Below are 21,525 nucleotides of genomic sequence, written 5' to 3'. Positions count from 1 at the left end.
TATTATTTTTCCTGCAATGAAATGAATCTCTCTCTGTATACAAAGTAAACCTTTTCATTTTAAACAAATTCATTCACCGTGTGGTCGCGCTCTGCTGAGGCCAGGTGTCATCATGAACAGCGAGATGATGTCAGGGGTGTCGCTGATGTTGCCACGCTGCAGGAACACAAAGCTGCTGGATTTGCTGGCTGCCAACAGTGTCGTCCGATCCCTGAAGGTAAAGAGCCTGAAGGGACCTTTACCCAGAACTGCAGACAGGCATCCACACTTTATTGTAGGATTTTACCTCTTTGAACTCATAATTTCTCCAACAGCCTAAAAACTGCTATTCTATCACTGCATAATACTTGACTGTGAGTGGTCATTTCATTAAAATAATCAATGTTGCATTGCATATTATTGCATTTTAATAATACATTTATACTTCTTTATATAAAGTGCAGGGCATATCATTTATATATAGAAATCTCCCTCTCTCTCTCTCTCTCTCTATACATACACACACATATATGTGTGTGTGTGTGTGTGTGTGTGTGTGTGTGTGTGTGTGTGTGTGTGTGTGTGTGTGTGTGCGTGCGCATGTGTGGAGAAATTGCTATACCTTTGTTGTAGAATTCACAATCGTACGCTGCACGGAAACAAAGAGACTCTTATTAATAACAGGATGAGTACTACTACTATCAATAATGATATAAATACTATGAAAGTAGTACTGAAAGGTACTTTATAAGCACGAAAAGTAGATATTAATTTTTATTAGAGCCTAACCAGTATAGGATTTTAAGATCAATATCAATATATGGTCATTTAAAATGCCCCACAACATAGTTTAAACTTGCATCAAGTTCTTCCCTTTTATAGTTTCCATCTTGACATTTACATAAATTATCTAATTTTACTGTTGAGAAGAATTTATATATAATTAATTATGACAACTATTAATAATAATTTGCTTTTCAACAACCGCTTTTCAACTGATAGCAGTTTAACTGATAACGATGTAACTACAATTAGAACATCATTTTTTTTTTAGTTTTTATGTTTTTTTTCCAGATAAGCTATTGAAGCTCAGTTATTCCTCTGTAATTAATTAAACATACAATGTCTACATTAAAATGTTCAAAAAGGAATGCTTTAACAAATAAAATCTGCAAACGTTAGCAAGAAACACTAGATGGGAATTTTACTCCCTGTGGTCTGACTGACTCACGGCATAGAGAAGGAGAACGCCAGTCCACAGGTACACCCTGGTGGCAGCAACGCTGGGCGTACGCCGCCACACTGGTGCAGAAACACTCGCAGTCGCCTCCTCGGCTGCAGGCACATGTGTCTGCTAGACAGTTCATGTAAAACCAGGTGACATCCACCTAAGGGCAAATATAAGAAATAATTTTTTTACAAATTTATTACAAATAGATGAATTAATAGCAAGTAGAATTTTACCCCTTAATTAAAAATTAAAAAGTCTGTAGTACTTGTAAAAAGCCCAGGGTAGAGACGTTTTGTTACTCACCACTGGGTGGCAGGCTTGGAAGATCTCACTGAGCAGGACAGCACATTGTCGTTTTGCAAAAGGTTCTCTGAGTGGACTGAGAGTGCAGGGATGTCTGATATCTGGACTGTTTACACACTAAAGACGCACACATACACAGGGAGATAAAAAGAAACATTTATGTCAAATGAGAAAGATCAATTTCACTATAAATGAATCACTATTTCAGTTTTCAAATAAACTGAAGTTGTGATGAATAGGCTTGCAAGTTATTGTCCAAGTGAAATGTTAATTTCACAGTTAATTGCCTTCATTAGATCATCAGAGCATGATGAACATACAGGTGATGTTTTGCTCACCTCTGTTGCAGTCCAGCTGTTTCCAAACTCCTGTGGTGTTGGGGAGTCGATGTTGTCAGGCGTTCGCATCTCATTCACTGTCTTCAAGTCAAAGTTCCCACACAATCCGCTCAGCTTCCCCTGAACACATCACATCGCCTCTTTTTAGCCTGTTAGCTCATATGTTGTTAATACCGTCATGATATTACATTTTACTTTATATCATAGCCTCTTAAAATTTGTGACTGACAGTAACACAGAACTGCCTGTTGGATGCTGCTCTGAGAGTGGTGTGTTCAACAGTCTGAATGAAAAAAAATCTGTTAAGTTCTTCAGTGCTTCTGAGATGATTCGCTGTATGTTCCTTTGTGAAAGGAAAGGACGTGCCACGATTCATAGCAACATACCGTCCGACCTTTCACAAAAATAATCAGCTAAACTACAAGTGATTCCCATCATGGCTGCAGATAACTCAGAGGTCACTCAGCTCAATTAGGAACCAGAAAAATCCTAAAATATCAAACTGGTATAACATCAGTTTATTAGGTATCATTTGTGGAGTCACCTTATATTGAAGATCAGCTGAAGATCTGCAAAAAACAAAACAAAACACTGAACCAGCATCTTACCTGCCAGCGAGGTCCAACCTGGACATGCACTGTAGTCTTTCGGTCCCAGAGGACTGTGACGTCTTCCTCTGGGAAATGAATCGCTGTGAAGTACCCAGCTGGCCAGATGAACATTATCTGCTTCCTGTCAATCACACTGGATGGATTCTGCATAAACGAGTGACTGTAGTTAGATGGCAGCTATCCACTGAAAAATCCTTAAATCTTATTCAGAAGAAACAAAGCTGACACACAAAGACACTGTGCAGCACATCACTCTGCGCTAGCAGTAGAAATTGCTTTAAAAGTGACTCTTACTGGCTTCCCAGTGTCATCATCAAAAGCAACAAAGGATCTTCCAACATTGATCAGCAGGGACTTCCTGCAGATGATTCCACTGTCAAAACAGTCGATGTTCTCAGCTGTGACACTGAGCATTATATCAGCACTGCTCTGTGGAGGTGAGAAAACACAGCTGCTGTAACAGTAAATGTCTTTATAGCTTAGAAATCTCAGTGTAACAATAGGCTTAGTGTTTATTATTACAGAGTAAAGCAGGTTTGTGTGTGTGTGCATGTGTGTGCGTGTGTGTGTGTGTGTGTGTGTGTAAGGGGGGGGTCCACTGTTATGGACCAAAAAGTATATCACATGCTCATGTAATGGCTATAATAATCTTTTTCTCACATACCTTTACAAGATAAACTTTACATGCTCCAACGTAGTCGAATAACAGCCCATCAAACGTCCTGTAGTGGCGATCACCGTAAGCCGTGCACAACGATGGACACGGCTGAAATACACACTGGAACGTCCCATGCTGGCAAACACTACAAAGACAGCAATGCCTCAGTGATTCGGCATCAACTTGTTCCCACTTAGTTAGAGGACATTTTTTTCACATCTAATGGCCTCCTTTTGTTGAGAGCCTCAGGTTTACAGAAGGCAGAAAAGTGACCGGTGAATTGTCAAAGGCTGAACTGCAGCTCATTGCACTATTAGGCTGTCATCTACATCTTCTTCCCTGGCTGAGGCTTGAAGAAGAAATGGAAGGATGGGAGAATGACTGAGATCACTGGGAGAGTGTTTCCTTTCACTAGCGATGAACAGTCTGAAGCAGAGAATCAAAGAGTCATACAAGGGCCCGCTCTGTTTTCAAGGCCTTTTTCTGTGCTGTGATAGCAGAGAATTATAGATATCAGGTGGCCACTTTCGATGCTCTGACAACCTCGGGATTCTGAGCTTTCAGGCTAAATCTGACTTTGAAAAATTGGCGATGGTACTAGAAATTTAAGCAAACGCTTGATGATCATATTAATTTGACAGCTATTGTTGGCGAGGCCAAGACCAAATTTGTAAAGCGTGACAAAATGAATTATTGCCTATAGAGAGAAGGGAAATATGATATGTGAAGATATGTAACATGAAAGGAAGATTTTCAATTTTAATGAACAAAATTTTCTAAAAACACTGAATCTGTGGAAACATACCACTGGTAGCAGGGCGAAGAGACTCTGTCACCAGGGTAATACTCTTTTCCTTTCCACAGACAGGGGCATGCAGCGGGCTCAAAGCACTCATCTCCATGTTTCAGCAGCCTGTGGGAAACACCCAACTGTTAAAGGAAAAACACTTTTAAAGCACTGAGTTTATGTAGAATTGAGACCAATGAATTCTGTATGCTGGGGCTGAAAAGTAAAGCCAGTGTTAAAGTGCCTTAAATCAGCATGTTTTTTTCTAATAGCCAGCAGGGATCAAAAAGACTTGGTTGTCAAGCACTCTACTCATCTCTCTGCACACATATCTTGATGTTATAAACATATTCATTAGAGTCAACAAGGAGACTAAATGTGGGTATGCTTCATTGTGTGATTAACAAGTCATTCTTAGTCGCACCTGCCCCTTGCTAAGCTTATTCTTATTCAAAACACCAAGACAGAGTATAAAGATGTTAAGATTTTACAACAAGACTAGTGTGAATCTATATCCTTTTTAATACAAAGTCTCGATAAAAAACAGGAGCACATGACATCTTGAAAGCATCTTGAATTACTGTGGTGCAGTGCTTTGGACTTGCCTTCATCACCACTGCCACTGAAAATGTATCTGACATGTTTAAATGTGAAGCAGTTTATTTAAATGTAAAACCATCTTTCCAACAGCTTAAAATTTGCTAAAACTGAGTCATAACACAGGATAATGATCACAAACACAGCATCAAATCTACAACAGAATGGCTGAAAAAGAGTCAAAATCATAAATGTACATAAATGAATACCTGCAAAGCCCAATAAACTGAAGTGATATTTGTTTTGTTTTTTAAGTGGTTTGCCAGAGGTTTCCTGATGGTTATCACAAGCATCTGAACGAGGTGGAACTTCCTAAAGGACGCTTAGTGAAATATTAGTGGGGGCATGTGTATATATCTGATCTTTTATGTATACTTTTGACCCTGTGTGGATTAGAGAAATTTCCAAAGTAAATTCAAACTTCTGTACCCAGGTCTTGCTTTTTAAAGATGTATGCTGTGATGTATTGTGCCATGAAAATCAAACAGATAATCATTAGAAATCTAAAATTACCATGATATTTACGGATAGGAATCGAGAACCAGTTCTTGTAGGAAACTGGTTCCCAGTACTGCAATTATGTGTGTCAGAGGCAGTCTAGAGCATGGATATGGAAATTTATAAATGGTAATGTGGAAAACTGCATCCAAGACAGAAACAACCGCATTGTGCTGCTAACACAACTTTGGTTCTTTGCAAGCACCTGCCAAGACTAGCTTAGTCTTGGCAGGTGCTTGCCAAGACTAAGCTGGGTTTAAGAACCCAGAGTGGAAGCTGAGTGAATACCAAACTGAGTATGCAGACCCTTAACTTCAACAGGCAACAAGCAGATGAGGAGTGAGGCTGCAGCCTCCCTTTCTACCTGTTCATCCTTCTAAAGTAGAATCATTGTGGCGATCGCTCACTTGTGCTGTTTTTTTTTTTTTTGCTATGTGCGGTCAGCGTTGTATTCTACTATGAGAAAGATTTTAGACATGTGTGTCCTCATTAAGGATTTGTGTTGGTGTGTGGGGTTGTAGCCTCAGGTTTATGTTGCTAAATGGTGATTATGAGACAGTTTCTGTCAGCTATTTACATGTTTACAGAGTAACATGAAAGTACAAACCAACAATCACCACTTGAGGAACCTAACCGATGTAAGACTATGCATTTTTAAATTCCATTAACATGATTTTATGTTCATTTTAAGTTGACGGACAAATAATTGTCCAATAATTACACCAAAAACAGTATCTATAACAGCCTACACATATCCGTTTACTTACTAACTTTCCCTGACCCTAACCAAACACCCACTGCCAGCCAGACATTAATTAAAAATCAAAGACCGCTTACCGTTTACTACCAAATGAACATGATGCACAAGCAGCTCTGCCCCTACCAGAGAGTATGATTTAATTTGTAAGGCACTCATTGAGGAGGGTTAATCACTCCTGAAATCTAAATAGGCAAATCATTTCCAAATGATCATGTTGAATTTAATTTAAAACATCCCTGTATCCGTACAAAATTAACAAGTTTTTACATCTCTATGTGTGGAGTGAAGCTGTGGAATAGACTAAGTGAAGAACTGAAGCAATCAGCATGACTCAGTTCAAAAATATGTTTTTTGCAAAGTACAGGGAGGAGGTAGGGTTTTGATCGGGTGTCTCACCCACTATTTTCACACTGGGGATGTGTATATGTGTGTGTGGGTGCAACTTATATTTATATTTAAGTTATTTATAATTATTATTGCTTTGTTTTCCTTTTGTTTTGTTTGCTTGTCTCTTTTTCTCTGTTGTTGTTGTTATACTATTTAAACATGTTCAAAATAAAGATTCAATTCAATTCAAAATTCTGCATCTAAATAATCCAATCTCTCTGAAAGTAGTGTTTTTTAACTATTGAAGAACAGTGACCTAAAGGCATGCTATCAAGTTATAGCGTTGTCATTTTGCCAAGAGAATAACAGAGGTAGAGCCAAAGCAGGTCTGCTTCCAGAGCAGAGAGATGCCAGGAACCCAGAACAAATTTCAGGGGTGGGCGACTGTGGACTGTAACGCTCATGTTAGCTACATGAGAAAACCAGACAATTAGGATTCTCAGAGATAGAGAAAGAAACAGTCTTTGTCTGCAACCATCCATTTGCTTTCGTCTCTGCAAGACGAAGCTGATAAGTATCTTGTAATATCCATGGTTGAGCTATATCCACTGGCGAGGCTGCCGTGACATACTGAATAGTCTCGCCACAAACCTCAGGTTCATCTGAGTAGAGTTACACCACAGATAAAACGGTGCTAACAGCTTCCTTTATCTGGCAGCCAAACTGCTGTATCAATTTCTCTGATCAAAGATATGAAAATCATTTATTGTTCTGACCTATGAGCACATTATGAATAAATTCTCATAAACACAGCCCTCATTTTGAATTTCATTCTTTCGTGTGATGTAAAGTGGACTGAGGAATAAGTAGTTGAAAAACATGATGACAGATGAGTCAAACAGCGCAATGGCTCGACTGCAGTCTGCCTTGCATTGAGTGTACTCCCAAGTGTTGCACACCAAGTAGAGACAATAAGCTGAAAATTATCCCTGACGGTATGCAGCCTATGGCCTAGATTATTAATGACGTTTGCAATCGTAAATTACATTCACAAGATTAGCAGGTGAATTGATCCGTTTATTTGGGGCAGAAAATAATTTAAAGAAAGACTGATGTTTTTCTTTTCTACTCTCCCGGAGTACTCAAAACGCTGTATACAACATGCCTCATTCACCCATTCATACAAGCACTTCTAAACACAAGTGCAAACTAAAGTACATTCACACATCGTCATACTCATCATACTGATGAGTATGACCAGAAAGCAATTAGACCCTCTGATGACGATGAACGCATCAGAGGGCAACTTGGGGTTAGTATCTTGCCCAAGGATATTTGGCATGCAGACTGGAGAAGCCAAGGATCGAACCACCGACCTTCCAATTAGTAGCTGATTTGCTCTACCACCTGAGCCACAGCCACCCTGTGTGTGAGATCTATCACACACAGATCAAAACATGCTGACATGATGACCATTTCACAGTTAATAAAATGCATAAAATAATTTCTGCTACAAATTGCCTCATTTTTTCAGTACTGGGGCGTCTTAGTGCAAAGTCTGGGATGAGGAGGATATACTTTACTACATTTTTACATTTTGCAAGTAAATAATTTTTTTTTTAACCAGATGTTCCCCACTTATCCTAGACACTAGCTCTTTCAAAAGGCAGCAGACCTGACAAGGTATATCATCTTTATCACCTAAACTTGTTTTTGCTTACAACACACTGAATCATCTCATGAGTCTAAACTAAAACAAAACCTGTAACCAAAACCAAATTCCAGCAGGCTGCATGTTTCTGTTTTGCACCTGAAAGTCCAGGTTCATATGAGTTCAGCTGGACTAATTGACACAGAAGGAATGAATGAATGGTCTACATTTTGATCATAAACAAAGTGTGCCATTGTGAATGCAGACACAATGGATTCATCTGTCTGCACCTCAGCTAATCATTTCCCATTAGAGGTTTTAAAGTCCCGCTTCAGATGAATACCTTGCAGTTGACTCTGAGTTTAGAAAGGGTTTTTGTATTTTGATAGTCATTTAAGTGTAGAGTTAATATAAGAAGAAGAAGAAGCTGCTTATCATTTGTTGACTGCTTTAGTAAACACAACTAAAGCTGTGGAGATATAGTTAATATTATTGAAATCAGAAATCTTATAAAGGTTATTATTTCAATGTCCAAGATGTAAATATGACACTAGGGTTTGAAGAATTAATTAAAAGTAAAAGCTACATCTCAGGTCTGGGGGTTAGGGTTAGGGAAGATGTGTTTTTTTATTTGTCCTCAAATTCATCATTTATATAGAAAATAAGCTGCAATAAATTTGGTATGTACCAGTTTCAACTGTTTTAGATTTTTAAATACTCTCTATATAAAGATTTGTGATTTTTTTTATTGCATGTGACATTTTATTTTTTTTAAAGTGTTTATACAAACCTCATCGTGCTGTAAGCTCAGACAGTTGTAAAAGCATAGTAAATACCAACATCATCCTATAAAATACTCAAGAACTAAGTTGTTTGAAAACGGTACAAAGAAATGCCAATGCATCTCAGCCCTTTCAGGTCAGAGACAAGAGAATCTGAGAAGGTAGATAAACTAACTGCTGAGAAATGCTAACAAAGATTAGTCAATAAACAGACAGGGGTAAGTTTTGAACTGAATCCTGGTGTTTTCCTCAAAACAGCTCCTGTTTTGATGCTTTCACTGGGCAAAAAACTATTCATCAGATTCATCCTTTACACTATTGGTATTAGTATTGCTGTCCAAATGCATAGTGAATTTGAATATTTACATAATATACAGTGTATTCACTGAATCCCACAGTGTCTCATAAAAAGGTTGTGCACAAAAATTCCCAAATGCTCAATGTTCACAATTGAAAAAAAGCTATTACTGTTACTCATCCTATTAATTCTATTCTACCAAAGATGGCTTAATTTCACCAGAGAACTTAGCCTTGAGATATTGTTCAATTAACAGAAATAAACAGGTCCGGAAACAAAGCTCACATTATGCTTGTGTCTGCTAGCAGTCTGCTAATAGCTAATAGCAGACTGGTTGATTAAGTATTTCTGACAAGCCACATTTCTTGATTGCATCTGTAACGAAGCTGCTAATAAGCTGCTATCATTCATTCTGGTGACTGGTGATGAAATGTGAAAGACTAGAAAGACAGCCCCCAGTACTGTAGACCATCATGCATTGCCCTGAAAGAAAAATTACAGGTGGACGAAAGGCATGAAAGCAGCACTTTTCAAAGTGAACAGCCACAAAGTATGTTCTAAATATGAATTAGGAAATAAAATTGCATATTTTGTATTTATCACACAAATGCACATATATATATAAGAGCAATGACATTAATATTAACAGTACGGAGAAACTCACCCTGTAGAATTTTGCCAGTTAGCTCGTAACCCTAACCCTCGACAACTTAAATATCAATACTGAATGAATTATTTTGAATACCTGCTAATGCAAACACAATGCTAGCTAGCTAAGACTAAATTTAATGTTTGCCAACATTAATGCTACCAAAATACAATATTAAGGTAGTTAAATTTTGCTTTTTAAACTTATTTAGAATTTTTGGGGGAGGGTGTGGTGAGTCATGTTAACATCACTGATTTGTGAACTCTATAAATCTTTAAAATAAGAATCATAATAAAGGTTTCTTCTGTAAAAACAACCCTTGATTAGCAGAAAAACAAACAGGCTTCTATGTAGCAGAATATGACTCCAGGCTGATCTCATACAGATCAGTTGATCTCCCAGTGAACCTTAAAACTGTCTCACTATCACTACACTCATTAATACATCTGTCATCAAGAAGCAGAAGGGCTGAATGAGATTTCTTTGTGCCATATTTTTTTAACTCAGGTTTCAGTGACTTTTTAAACACCTGAGCTACAACTGGACGACAGATTTAGAGGTTATGATGTTGTTGACACCCAAAAGGTCAGTTTGCTCCATGTAGTGAACAGGGATATCTGAATCACACCAGTGAGGTCAGCAAAGGTGACTCAGGGTTCAGATGACCATTTTTGCCCCTCTCCGACCTTTTCACCGTATCACTATATTTCAGTAGGTTTGCTGAGATAGTGCTCTGAGTAACAGGCAGAAAACCCAGACTGGTGCTATTTATAGAACGGAGCTAAAGTAACCAAGGGGAGCTTCAATGCAAGGCCAAATTCCAGGAAGTCGGTTCAACAAACTCTGAGTCTAACCACAAACTCCGAGCTGATTTACTCTGAGATCAGCAACTCACAGTTTCCTCTTTAAGAAAGTAGGATGATCAAAGTAAGTTCAATCAACTCTGAGTATGTTGACCCTGAATTGAATGTGTTTGTAGAGAAAGAAAGCAATCCTCAACAGAGCTTCAATACTAAGATTCACCATGGCAACGATTAACTAAAGAACAGATCCCCTTTTTATCCAGTGAACCAAGGCATATGCATTCAGGTCAAGTATAATGTCATAATTTTACATTTAAATTTGAAATCTAATCATCTAACCTGACAGGAACACGGGTGGGTAGGCACTGAGGGTAAAAAATATGGAAAAACAAATAAGACAGAGAAATGATGGATATTAGTTAACTAGATAGCAATATACTCTGGGATGGATCTGCCCTTTTATTGAATAAAAAAATACGTTTGTGAGAACTTTTGATTGTTTCCTCTTTTTTTTTAAATTAGTCTAATTGTTCAGTAAAACTTAAGGCTTCTATTATTTCTGCCATTTATGCTTCAAAATGAGATTTAGAGAAAGACTATGCTTTAATTTTCACCAGTTTAACCACTAAGAATTTAAGCTAATGGCAGTCTTCACTGACATACATTAGGGTTATTTTCTTGGAGAGACAGCAGATATGTTTTAATAATAATAATGGATTGCATTTATATAGCTCTTTTCGAGACCCTCAAAGCGCTTTACAATTCCACTATTCATTCACACACTGGTGGAGGCAAGCCACATTTGTAGCCACAGCTACCCTGGGGCAGACTGACAGAAGCTGCCATATCGCGCCATTGGCCCCTCTGGCCATCACCAGTAGGTGAAGTGTCTTGCCCAAGGACACAACGACCAAAACAGACAGGGCTGGGGATCGAACCGGCAACCTTCCGGTTACAAGATGAGATTCCCAAGTCCCTGAACCACGATCGCTCCGTTTTAATGTTAATGTTACCGTTAGTACTCATTGTAATTCCGTCAAAACAAGTCTTGAATGTAAAGTTTTTATTTATATTCATCATATAATAAGAAAAATCTAACCTTGGTCTTGTTTTAGCATTTTTTTGACTATATAAATACACATAGCACAGTACAGTAGTACTTCAGATTATTTAAAAACACATTTAGACAATTACTAGTTGTTTGAATTATATTTTTAATGGTTTTTCAGTGGTGTGGTGGTGGATGGTGGTGGATACAAACAAGATGCTTAACGGTCAAACATCAGCTACTTTGATATATTTTGGGGTCATGTGGGTTTAGTGAGTTGTGTGAATGGGTGACAAAAATGAATTGAGACAGGTCAGTTTGGAGCCTGATCATCGATGCTGACGTGATATGTACAATATATATTTATTTAAAGTTTATTTGTTCAGCATTGTCTTGCTGATGATCTTTTGTAGTACATGTTAGTCCAGAACTATATAGCATTCACCGTTAATGGTGCCTTCACAGATTTACAAGTGACTCGAGTCAATGTTTACAAAAGCATCCCTCTATACAAGGATGTTGGTGTTTGATCTGTATATTGGCAACAAACCAGATGGTCTCTCATTTCAGTGGTGTCTATGTTTTCCAAATGTAAGACTTTCATTGGTCAGATAGTTTTCCAAATCACCTTAAGCGATAGGTTTTATTTTTTCTCAAATTAAAGCTAGGGCCAAATTCTCTGACAATGTCAGAAAGCCTAACAAGGTCAGTTTTATTTGTTAATGGAAATCCTTCATAAATACGTGATTTGAGGTTCACAGATAGAATCTTTGATTGTCTTTTAAGAGTTACCATTTTAGCGCTACACTGTTTCATTGTTCTTTTGTATACTTATTCAGCTCTTCTGCTTTTACATGAAAAACAAAGATTTTATATTTTTGACAGTTCTAAAATCGAGAAATATAATCCTTCTGTTTGCAGGTGTAGCGCTCTCATCAATCAACTATATAATCTATGCAAATATGTCATAAGATGCGACATCCTTAAACTAACCCTTGCCTGTGCGTATTGTAATCAGGATGACTCCTGGTTGATGTCACAGAATGAAACCACTTAACCCCCCTTTCAGGCTGACAGCCAGAGAGGATTAAAGGGGTCAGATGACTGTATTCTACCCATAATGTCTGTTCACCTCATCTGTTGGAATCCCGTCCTTTGTCTGCCACAGAAAATCTGCACTTTTCCTTATGTCACATCAACAGACACTTCCACAAGGCTTATATCTTTAAATCTATAAATGTAAAAATTTCCCCAAAAAAACTTAATTCCAACTTATACATTTTACTGGTCTGACCAGTAGATGAAGCAAGGCAGTCCCCCCCCCCAAAAAAAAAGGAATTAAAAACCAGGAAAATTCATGTATTAGAAGCCAGCAGGGAATTAGCAAGTTCAACCAGAAGATGAGTCAGGTTAACAGAACAACTGGGCTAAGTTTATCTAAAACTGTCCACACAAAATGAACAGCTACGTCTGCTTATTACTTTATGTTGGGAAACAAATGGTTACAATGAAGTGCTGACTACATGTATCACACAAGCAGCATCACCAGGTATGGGAAGGAGGGGGGTGGAAGACTATTTCAGGCTTCTGTGACATTTTAAGAAAGTTTAATCAACCTGCAGCCAGTTTCTCTGTGACATCAGCTTCAGTCAGGTACACTAACAGCATAAGATTTCATTAAGTGAAACACTCATTTCTTGACCTTTACTGCTCAAGAAAAACATCTTGTTCCTTTGCTCAATCAACCTGATACCAAACAGTTAACTAGGATAACTACAGTCTGCTATGTGTGAACTTTTCAAGATTCTGTACCACTTAAGCAGGAGTTTGGAACCCTTTGTTTTACCTCATTGTTTTACCCTGATATGAAACAAAAATGTTAAATTGTTACATTCAGTCTCCATCTTTAGTCTGACCATACTTCCACTCTGCACTGTGACTAAAGACCAATGCATGCACAAGAATCTCAGGGTTATTACGAGTGGAGAAGTGTGAATAATCAGTTTGATCTTTCTATTTTGAATTCTGTTATTTACTAGTTTGTTGCTACAGATCACACATCCCAGAGAGTCAGCTGAATGAAAGCAAATAAATTTTTCCAGATACCTTTTCTATTTTTTATATTCAATTCTCTATTTTTCTCCTTTTCCCTTTTTAAATTTGGATTCCATAACAACGAGAGTAGCTTTTGTTTAAAATTGTGAAATGAAGAATTACAATCAAATTAAAATAAAATGGATTTTAAAAGTGCAGTACTGTCCAATCAAAAGGAGTTTTTTTACATTATAAAGCAGCCATTACCTTCTATGTATAACTATTCACCAATGGACAGAATACATTTGTACTAGCTGTCACTCACCCAGGCGGGCAGACACATCCAGCCAGACAGGGCTCGTGTGATGAGCAGGTGAGGTTGAGCAGGTAAGACTCACAGGTGCGCTCACAGGACACACCCCTTCCCGGCAGGAGGCCATCCTCCCCTTCTGAACAGTTCTGGTAGATCTGACCTTCTGGACACAATCTGTCTGTAAGTAAAAATGACATCACAGATTTTTTGTAGATTTTTGGTGTCACTTTTAAACTGACAGTGAAGAAGAGTGAAAAATTAGTTTGTTAGGTATGAATGCTGAACAACATAAACACATCAATGTTTTAGCTCATGCATTATTAATCTTCACTATCAAAAAAGGCACTTTTTCACATTTTCTTAGGACTGTAATTTCTCACAGTACTCACAGTATGAAAGTTGATATGACACAAACATATATATCCACTGATTATTTTTCTTTTGGCTACTTCCTTTAGGGGGTATCACAGTCAGTCACCTGCCTCCATCTCATTATATCCCTAGCATCCTCCTTTGTCACACCCACCCTCTGCATGTGCTCCTTCACTACATCTGTGAATCTTCTCTATAATTCGTCTGCACATGTCCAAACTATCTCAGCCCTGCCTCTCAAACTGTTCAACCTGAGCTGTCCCTCTGATGTATTCATGACTAATCCTGTCCATCTTGGTCTCAAAAACACTCAACATCTTCAGCTCTGCTACATCCAGCTCAGCTTCCGATCTTTTTGTCAGTCCCACTATCTCCAAACCGTACATTATAGCAGGTCTCACTACCATGTTGTAAACTTTCACTCTAGCTGCGATCCTTCTATCACAAATCAGCCTGACACTCATCTAGACCCACTCCACCACACTCGAACATGTCTGTTATGTCTGTTGCTTTGGATGGTTCAACCCAGGTATTCAAACTCATCCAACTTCATTATTGCTCCTCCTTGCATGTCCATCTTTCCTCCTGTCTCCCTTCACAAATATATTCTGTCTTCCTTCTACTAACTTTCATTCCTCTTCTTCACAGAGCATACCTCCACCTCTCCAGACTCTTTCAACTGCTTCTTACTCTCACTACAGATCAACATATTAGCTGCAAATATCATCCACAGACACTTCTATCTGACCTCCATCACAATTTGTAATACCACCCCCACCACTGCATACCTCACGTTGTCTCACTGTCCTTTTAAATGTCCTGCACTATCCTCACATACTTCTTCTTCTCTTGGCTATAAGAAAGATCCACAAAGACACAGTACAACTTCTTCTGACCTTCTCTATACTCTCCAATAACAAAGCAAACATCACATCTGCAGTGATCTTTCCTGGCATGAAGCCATATTGCTTCTCACTGATCATCACCTCTCTTCTTGACCGAGCTTCAACATATACACGGTAAGGTTCATCCCCTTTGTCACTCTGTAGTTACTACAGATCTGCACATCACTCTTGTTCTTTAAAACTGGTACCAGTACACTTTTTCTCCATTGCCCAGGTATCCTCTGATTCTCCAAGACTGTATTAAACAATCTGCTTAAAAAGTCCACTGCCTTCTCTCCTAGACATCTTCATTATTCCACAGACATGTCACATTGGCCAATTGTCTTTTCACTCTCCATCATCTTCATACCTGCCCTCACTTCCTCCTTACTAATCCTCTGCACTTCCTGATTCATTAACTTTCCTCCATCTGTTCTCTCTCTCATTTTCTACATTCATAAACTCAAAATACTTCCTCTATCTTCTTAACATGCTCTCTTCACTTGTTACTACATTTCCATATCTATCCTGAATCATACTAACCTGCTGCACATACTTTCCAACTCAGTCTCCCTCCCTACCTAATCAACGCAAGTCATTTTGTCCTTCCTTGTTTTCCAGCCTCATGTACAACTTATTATAAACACTTTCCTTTCCCTCTTCTCTCTTTGCTGTTCACCCAGCCTCCCAAACTTACTTCTTTACTTTCTTCATCTCCCTGACTATCCCACTTTTCTTTGCTAACCTTTTCCTTTTATCACTGTCTTGTACTTCCTCATTCTACCACCAAGTCTCCTTGTTCTCATTTCTTTGTCCAAAGGACAAATGCCTTCTTGGTAGTTTCCGACTTCAGCTATACCCTTCCAGTCATCTATAACTCTTCCCTACCATCCAGCTCTTGTCTCAATATCTTTCTGAACTCTGAGCTCTAAACTCCTCTTCAACTTCTATTATTCAATTCTTGTTTTTGCCTTAAGATTAAAAAAAAAGATCAGATTAACAAAATCAAATGGACTCACCTGTGCCTGTTTGTGTTTGGGACACCAGTCTACCATTCAGACAGAGCCTGCAGGAGGCACAGAGAGACATTACTCACCTTAATGATGGCAACTGGAGAAAATTCATAGAATTTTCACATATTTAAAATTAAATACAGGTTTGGTACTTTGGTGATAATGTCAATATACTGCAATGTATGTAGTTTCTGTTATTTGTCCTCTTACATTGACTTTGCTCATTTTTGGTAATTTCCCTAATATGAGTTTCACCAAATTAGAAATTTAAAGAACAGATTTATACTCCCCAGGTGATTCAGTCTTTCTCAAGGTGGAAATTATATTAGCTTTCTTCCACACATTGTATTGTTTCACCAAAAAGGTTGCTGATTACAGCTGGTCCCTATACAATTTAAACAAACAGCCTGTGTTACATTACTTGACAGAAGTCTTCTGATGTTGGATCTCTGGACAGAACTTGCAAGAAATCCAACATCATCTCCAACAGGAAAGAAATGTTCCTGTTTTGTTTTTTGTTTTTTGTGGAACTCTAAAACGTAATATTTTTAATATGCAGGGAAGAACCTAATAAGCTCTTGGCCTAACTTAAAGTAACAATTTGAATTAAACAAAGCAATTTTTTTCTATTTTGAAAATTTTTTAATTTTCTGGAGTCTTTTGTTCATTCAAACATTTGACTTGAAACACTTGATTGAAAAGAATATCTCTAGAAAAATATAAACTTTTCTTACACAGATTTTCCTTTTACGTGGTCGTGACTGACAGGAGGTAGAGCTTTTTATTGAGAAAAAATTAGGAAATCTGAACCACAGCAAACCAGAAACTTTAGACTCCTTTGTTCTGAAAGTAAATTCTGCTCCTCAGTACTGCATTATTTTAACTGACTAAATTAAAGGCAGTTCCCAGTGTTTTCTGTGCTTTCTCTAACTGCTAACTAAACTGCCTCATGTAATATCAGTAATGTCACAGTTCATTGTTACAGAATTTATTTACAAAAATAAAGCCTGACACTCATAAGTCTAGACTGAAGGTAGAAATGAAGGGGAGGAGCTTACTGAACGCCTGCTGAAGTCATGATCACATCTCCTGGTTCATAATCTGCTCCGAGGAAACTGCAGGGGCACTCGCTCCTGGAAAAAAAAGAGACAACCTGACTTGAACTTGTGACAAACCTAAATGGACCGACTTTGGTTCCCCCCATAAATATACATTCACTGCTTAATTTTTTTCCTTACCAATGTTAATTAAGGAGAAGTGGAGGGGAGCAAAATAGACCAGTCTTACTTGAAAAAAATACAGTATTGTATGATTTATATAATATACATTGTGGTAATTTATGTTTAGCTAAGGCTAAAAGCCTTTGTAACATATAGGCCAGTGCCACACATCAGCTTCTGTACTACAAATTCTTTCTCACTGGTTATCAGATATCTGTCGTCCCCAGCCCGAGTGGGAATGAAAGGGGGGTTTCACGATGAATTCCTTGATGTAACTCTATCACATGGTAAGTAAGGCATGGCGCTGCACTAGGATGTAAAAACCTGGGACATTTAAGAGGAATTAAGCTGCATGTCTTCTAGGGCAGAGCAAGCTAAAAAGGAGAGCACAATTACCGAGGTCCTCTGGGTCTACAATGTCTGCAGCAAAGATACCAGGTTTTCTACTTAGAAGCTGACCTAAACTTCAAAGCAGATACAAATATCACTTTGAGTGGATTGGTTTGGTGGAGTCACTCCAGCTTCACCACCCTCCACATCAGCACAGCAGGTAGTACTGAAGCTGCTCTGGGTATTAAGTCCCACCTGCTTCATCATATAAATATTTCATCATTTTTTTGCCTTTACATACTTCTACCTACGAATATCACTTCCTCGTCCTTACCTGTGCACACAGGTGTGTGTTCGGTGATTGTAGAAGGAACCCAGAGGACAGACGCAACCTTCCTCACACTCCTCCCCACAGTGCTGCGGGACAGAGAGGGAGGAGCAACGGCGCTGGCAGGAGGACACACAGGTGCCGTACTGCATGTTGGCAGGACAGGTGACAGCTGCAGGGCAAGACAGAGTTCAGCAAAGACTCAGACTCACAGTCAGTTTGGCCTTTTAATGGGAATTAACTTGATGATGGCGTCACTGTATTCTTCATCAAGTTATCAAATTTAACAACAAAGTGTAGAGCTACTGATTGGAGCAGAATGATGGTTTGTGTATGACTTTTTTCCCCTCCAGGGGAAAAAAGACATACGTCTGTTAATTCATCATTTAAAACTTTAGTTTGTCCAGTCATCTCTAAAGTGTGTGACATGCGAGAGAGCCAATAAAGGCAAGCTGAATGGACAGTGCAGAATCATTTCAGATTCGTGACATCAGTTCATCCACTGAGTAACGTTCAAGAAATAGACCTGATATCTGTTGTCATCCATAAAACCAGTGAGGCACATGTCATTAGTGTGCTCCAGTATTTAAACAAAGAATGATGTTTGTTGTGGATCTCATTAAAATGCACTCACGTTCTAACTTAATGACTCACACTGGAATAAAAATAGGATGACAAACTCCTGTGGTTGCCCCGTGATTACCCTAAACCTGTGGGTGACCACTTTGAGTGTAGTTTCACCTTTCAAGACATCCCATACCTTCTTTGGGAAAGTTTTTGGTAGGAAAATTTTCCAAAATTACTCCTAAGCTGGCACTGATACTGTTTGATCTAAACTGATTTTTTTTTCCATGTCATTCCCTAAAAGATTAAACTTCCATGAACAGTCTTGCCAATAACTCATATGACATACTGACATATATATTGAAATATTAAAATGTCCTCCAAGCTGAAATTTGAAAATCATCTGTGACCTTGAACGGTGAGTTGGGAGAAATATTTGGATTTGATATTAGACATGAAAACAAAAAATATGTCAGAAATAATTGCTAATTTTGACATCTCTGTAGCAGCAGGTACATTCTTGGACAAAATATGTTTGGCGTGAATGTGACTCACCACAGTCAGATATCTGTGATCGAAAGTCAATGATGACGGAGAATCGACGGCAGTGGCGAGCATAGTGGGCCAGCGACGAGCAGAGGCAAGGCGTCCCACACTTACAGGTATCGGAGCGACACTGCTGATGGAAGGGTGTTGGACTGAGGTACTCATGACAGGCAGCAAACAGATCCTGATTCAGCACATCACACATTTCTGAAGCATAGGTCACTGTTAAAAATAGTTTAGAAATAATTCAAGTAAACAAGTCTTGCTCTCTGTGATTCTGATGTCATGAATCAAATACAAACCCTAAATAAAATATTTTTAAAGTTGTTCATTTATGTCATAATCATTGTAAATTCACTGGATAATACAGATAAATATGTGTGTAAAAATATAAGAATAAAAGTAGAAACTAAACTGATTTACACCTTAAACAGAGCTTGGGATACATTTTTACTGTGATATCAACATCAAAATGTCCAAACGTTTTATAATAATACATATGTTTTATTTTATAAAGCACCACTTACGCAGTTTAACATAATAAATGTTATACGACTGAGTAAATATGTTATTTTTCTCTACTGAAACAGAAAAAAGGAGGAAGAGAAACTGACCAGCCTGCTGGTGTGTATCACAGGGATCAAGCTGAGGCGTACTCAGGCTGGACAAACACGCAGACGAAACCTTCCAGGCATTTCCAAAGAGCTGAGGAGTGCTTTCTATCATACCTGATGGAGATCTGAACCAAAACCAAAGCAAGGAATCAGTATGACAGCACACAGATAGAAAAAAAGTCATTTTTATAAAGTGAGTCCAGTGCTATCGTGTGAATGAAGAGTTGCCTTTTGATTTTTGTGGTTACAAGTGTTGTTGTGTTCACAAAATAACATTCTGATAATATCAGAATCAGAATAATTATTAATCCCAGAGCAAATTATGTGGTCACAGTTGCTCAAAGACAGTAAGAACAGTAACCAACTAAATTAAATTAAATATTACAATATATTACAAGTTATAAAATATAACAAAATAGCTATAATTATAAATATTACTGAATGTTACACAAAATTAAATGTGTGTAGTTGACATTGAGGTGCCCCTCTTATTATACTGACTTTTCTCTGTAGAGGATGTGACATCAAGAGTGTGCACTGTGACATCCACATCGACCCCATGGATTGAAACAGGGGTCACTGAGCATGGCAGGAGATTATATATTATTGTAATCAGTCCTAAAAATCTTACAAACATGGTGTCTTACTGACTTACTGAATCTAGGTGGCATTACATTGACCTTCAGTAACACTGGAGTTGTTTTTGACCAGGATATGTGCATATTAACCAAATATGTAGGACTGCCTTCTTGCATTTATCTCTTGAATTAGAATCATCCCGTCTCAGTGATGCTGAAAAAGTTGGTTATGCATTTATTGCTTGTAGGCTGCATTACTGCAATTATTTATCAGGTTGTCCTAAACACTCACTGAAAGCCTTTAGTTAACCCAACATGCTGCAGTGAGAGTACTGACAGGGTCTGCAAACAGAGAGCATGTTTCATTGGTTCCCCGTTAAACCCAGAATCAAATTAAAAAATCCTGCTCCTCACATACAAGGTCTTGAATAATCAGGACCCATCTTACCTTAAAGACCCAATTACACTGTATCTTCCCAACAGAGCACTTTGCTCTCAGACTGCTGGTTTACTTGTGGTTCGTCAGGTATTTAAAAGTAGAACGGGAGGAAGAGCCTTCAGCTTTTAGGCCCCTCTTCTGCAGCTCCCATTTGAATTCAGAAGACAGACGCTATCTCTACTGTCAAGATTAGGCTTTAAACGTTCCTTTTTGATAAAGCACATAGTTAGTGCTGGATCACGTAACCCTGAACCCTCCCTTAATTACACTGCAATAGGGGGCTTCCCATGATATACTGAGAGGTTCTGTTCTCCTTCATTCACTCGCTATGTTTATACACCACTTTAGTTCATCTCGGGCTCCCTCCCCTCACCCCAGCAGGTTGTAGCAGATGGTTGCCCCTCCCTGAACCTGGTTCTGGTGGTGGTTTCTTCCTGTTCAAAGGGAGTTTTTCCTTCCCACTGTTCTCAAGTGCTTGCTCATAGAGGGTTCTTTGATTGTTTGAGATTTTTCTTCTTTCTTTCTTTCTTTCTTTCTTTCTTTCTTTCTTTCTTTCTTTCTTTCTTTCTTTCTTTCGTCAGGTCTTTCCCTTAAAGCTCTTTAAAACTGTTGGTGTGATTTGAAGTTGCATACATAAAACTGAATTTAAAGGCATTTATTTGAAGTGAACTGCATTTTTTAAACTTTTAAAGAAAATATGTGCAGTATTAAATACACATTTTACTTGTACTTCTTTGATCCTTCTCTGAAACATGCTGGACCTGGAACTGATACGAGTACAATAGCAAGCTAGAAGCGACTGACACGGGAGTCCCACCTCCGCCCAAGCCACTATTAATCAGATGGGTTTCACCCAATTCTCTTTGAAGTAGAATAGCTGCCTGCAGTTCTTTCTGACTTACTCCTCTTCTTTTTTTGCCACTAACTATGCAACTAAGTGTCTGAAATGACTGCAGCTGCAAAGCAAAGC

General features: G+C 38.3%; 1 protein-coding gene across 2 annotated transcripts in view; it reads right to left on the bottom strand.

The window, feature by feature from the left end:
- The window catches only part of otog (otogelin), a 66,654-nt gene that overhangs the window by 26,766 nt on the left and 18,363 nt on the right, over window positions 1-21,525 (bottom strand). For both annotated transcript variants that reach the window (XM_080885636.1, XM_080885637.1), the window contains exons 18-32: window positions 19,539-19,663; window positions 18,934-19,146; window positions 17,821-17,986; window positions 16,995-17,069; window positions 15,943-15,989; window positions 13,680-13,845; window positions 3,926-4,033; window positions 3,127-3,265; window positions 2,757-2,891; window positions 2,460-2,606; window positions 1,852-1,971; window positions 1,514-1,630; window positions 1,211-1,367; window positions 602-628; window positions 78-248 (exon numbers count right to left, since the gene is read on the bottom strand). In XM_080885636.1, coding sequence (XP_080741762.1) covers window positions 78-248; window positions 602-628; window positions 1,211-1,367; window positions 1,514-1,630; window positions 1,852-1,971; window positions 2,460-2,606; window positions 2,757-2,891; window positions 3,127-3,265; window positions 3,926-4,033; window positions 13,680-13,845; window positions 15,943-15,989; window positions 16,995-17,069; window positions 17,821-17,986; window positions 18,934-19,146; window positions 19,539-19,663 — 1,913 coding nt within the window. The remainder of the gene's footprint in view (window positions 1-77; window positions 249-601; window positions 629-1,210; window positions 1,368-1,513; window positions 1,631-1,851; window positions 1,972-2,459; window positions 2,607-2,756; window positions 2,892-3,126; window positions 3,266-3,925; window positions 4,034-13,679; window positions 13,846-15,942; window positions 15,990-16,994; window positions 17,070-17,820; window positions 17,987-18,933; window positions 19,147-19,538; window positions 19,664-21,525) is intronic.

The sequence above is a fragment of the Rhamphochromis sp. 'chilingali' genome, assembly GCF_963969265.1.
Source record: "Rhamphochromis sp. 'chilingali' genome assembly, chromosome: 6".
NCBI classification, from domain to species: domain Eukaryota; kingdom Metazoa; phylum Chordata; class Actinopteri; order Cichliformes; family Cichlidae; genus Rhamphochromis; species Rhamphochromis sp. 'chilingali'.
Note: the sequence above shows the minus strand (reverse complement) of the source record. Positions and strands in the feature narration are given on the sequence as shown.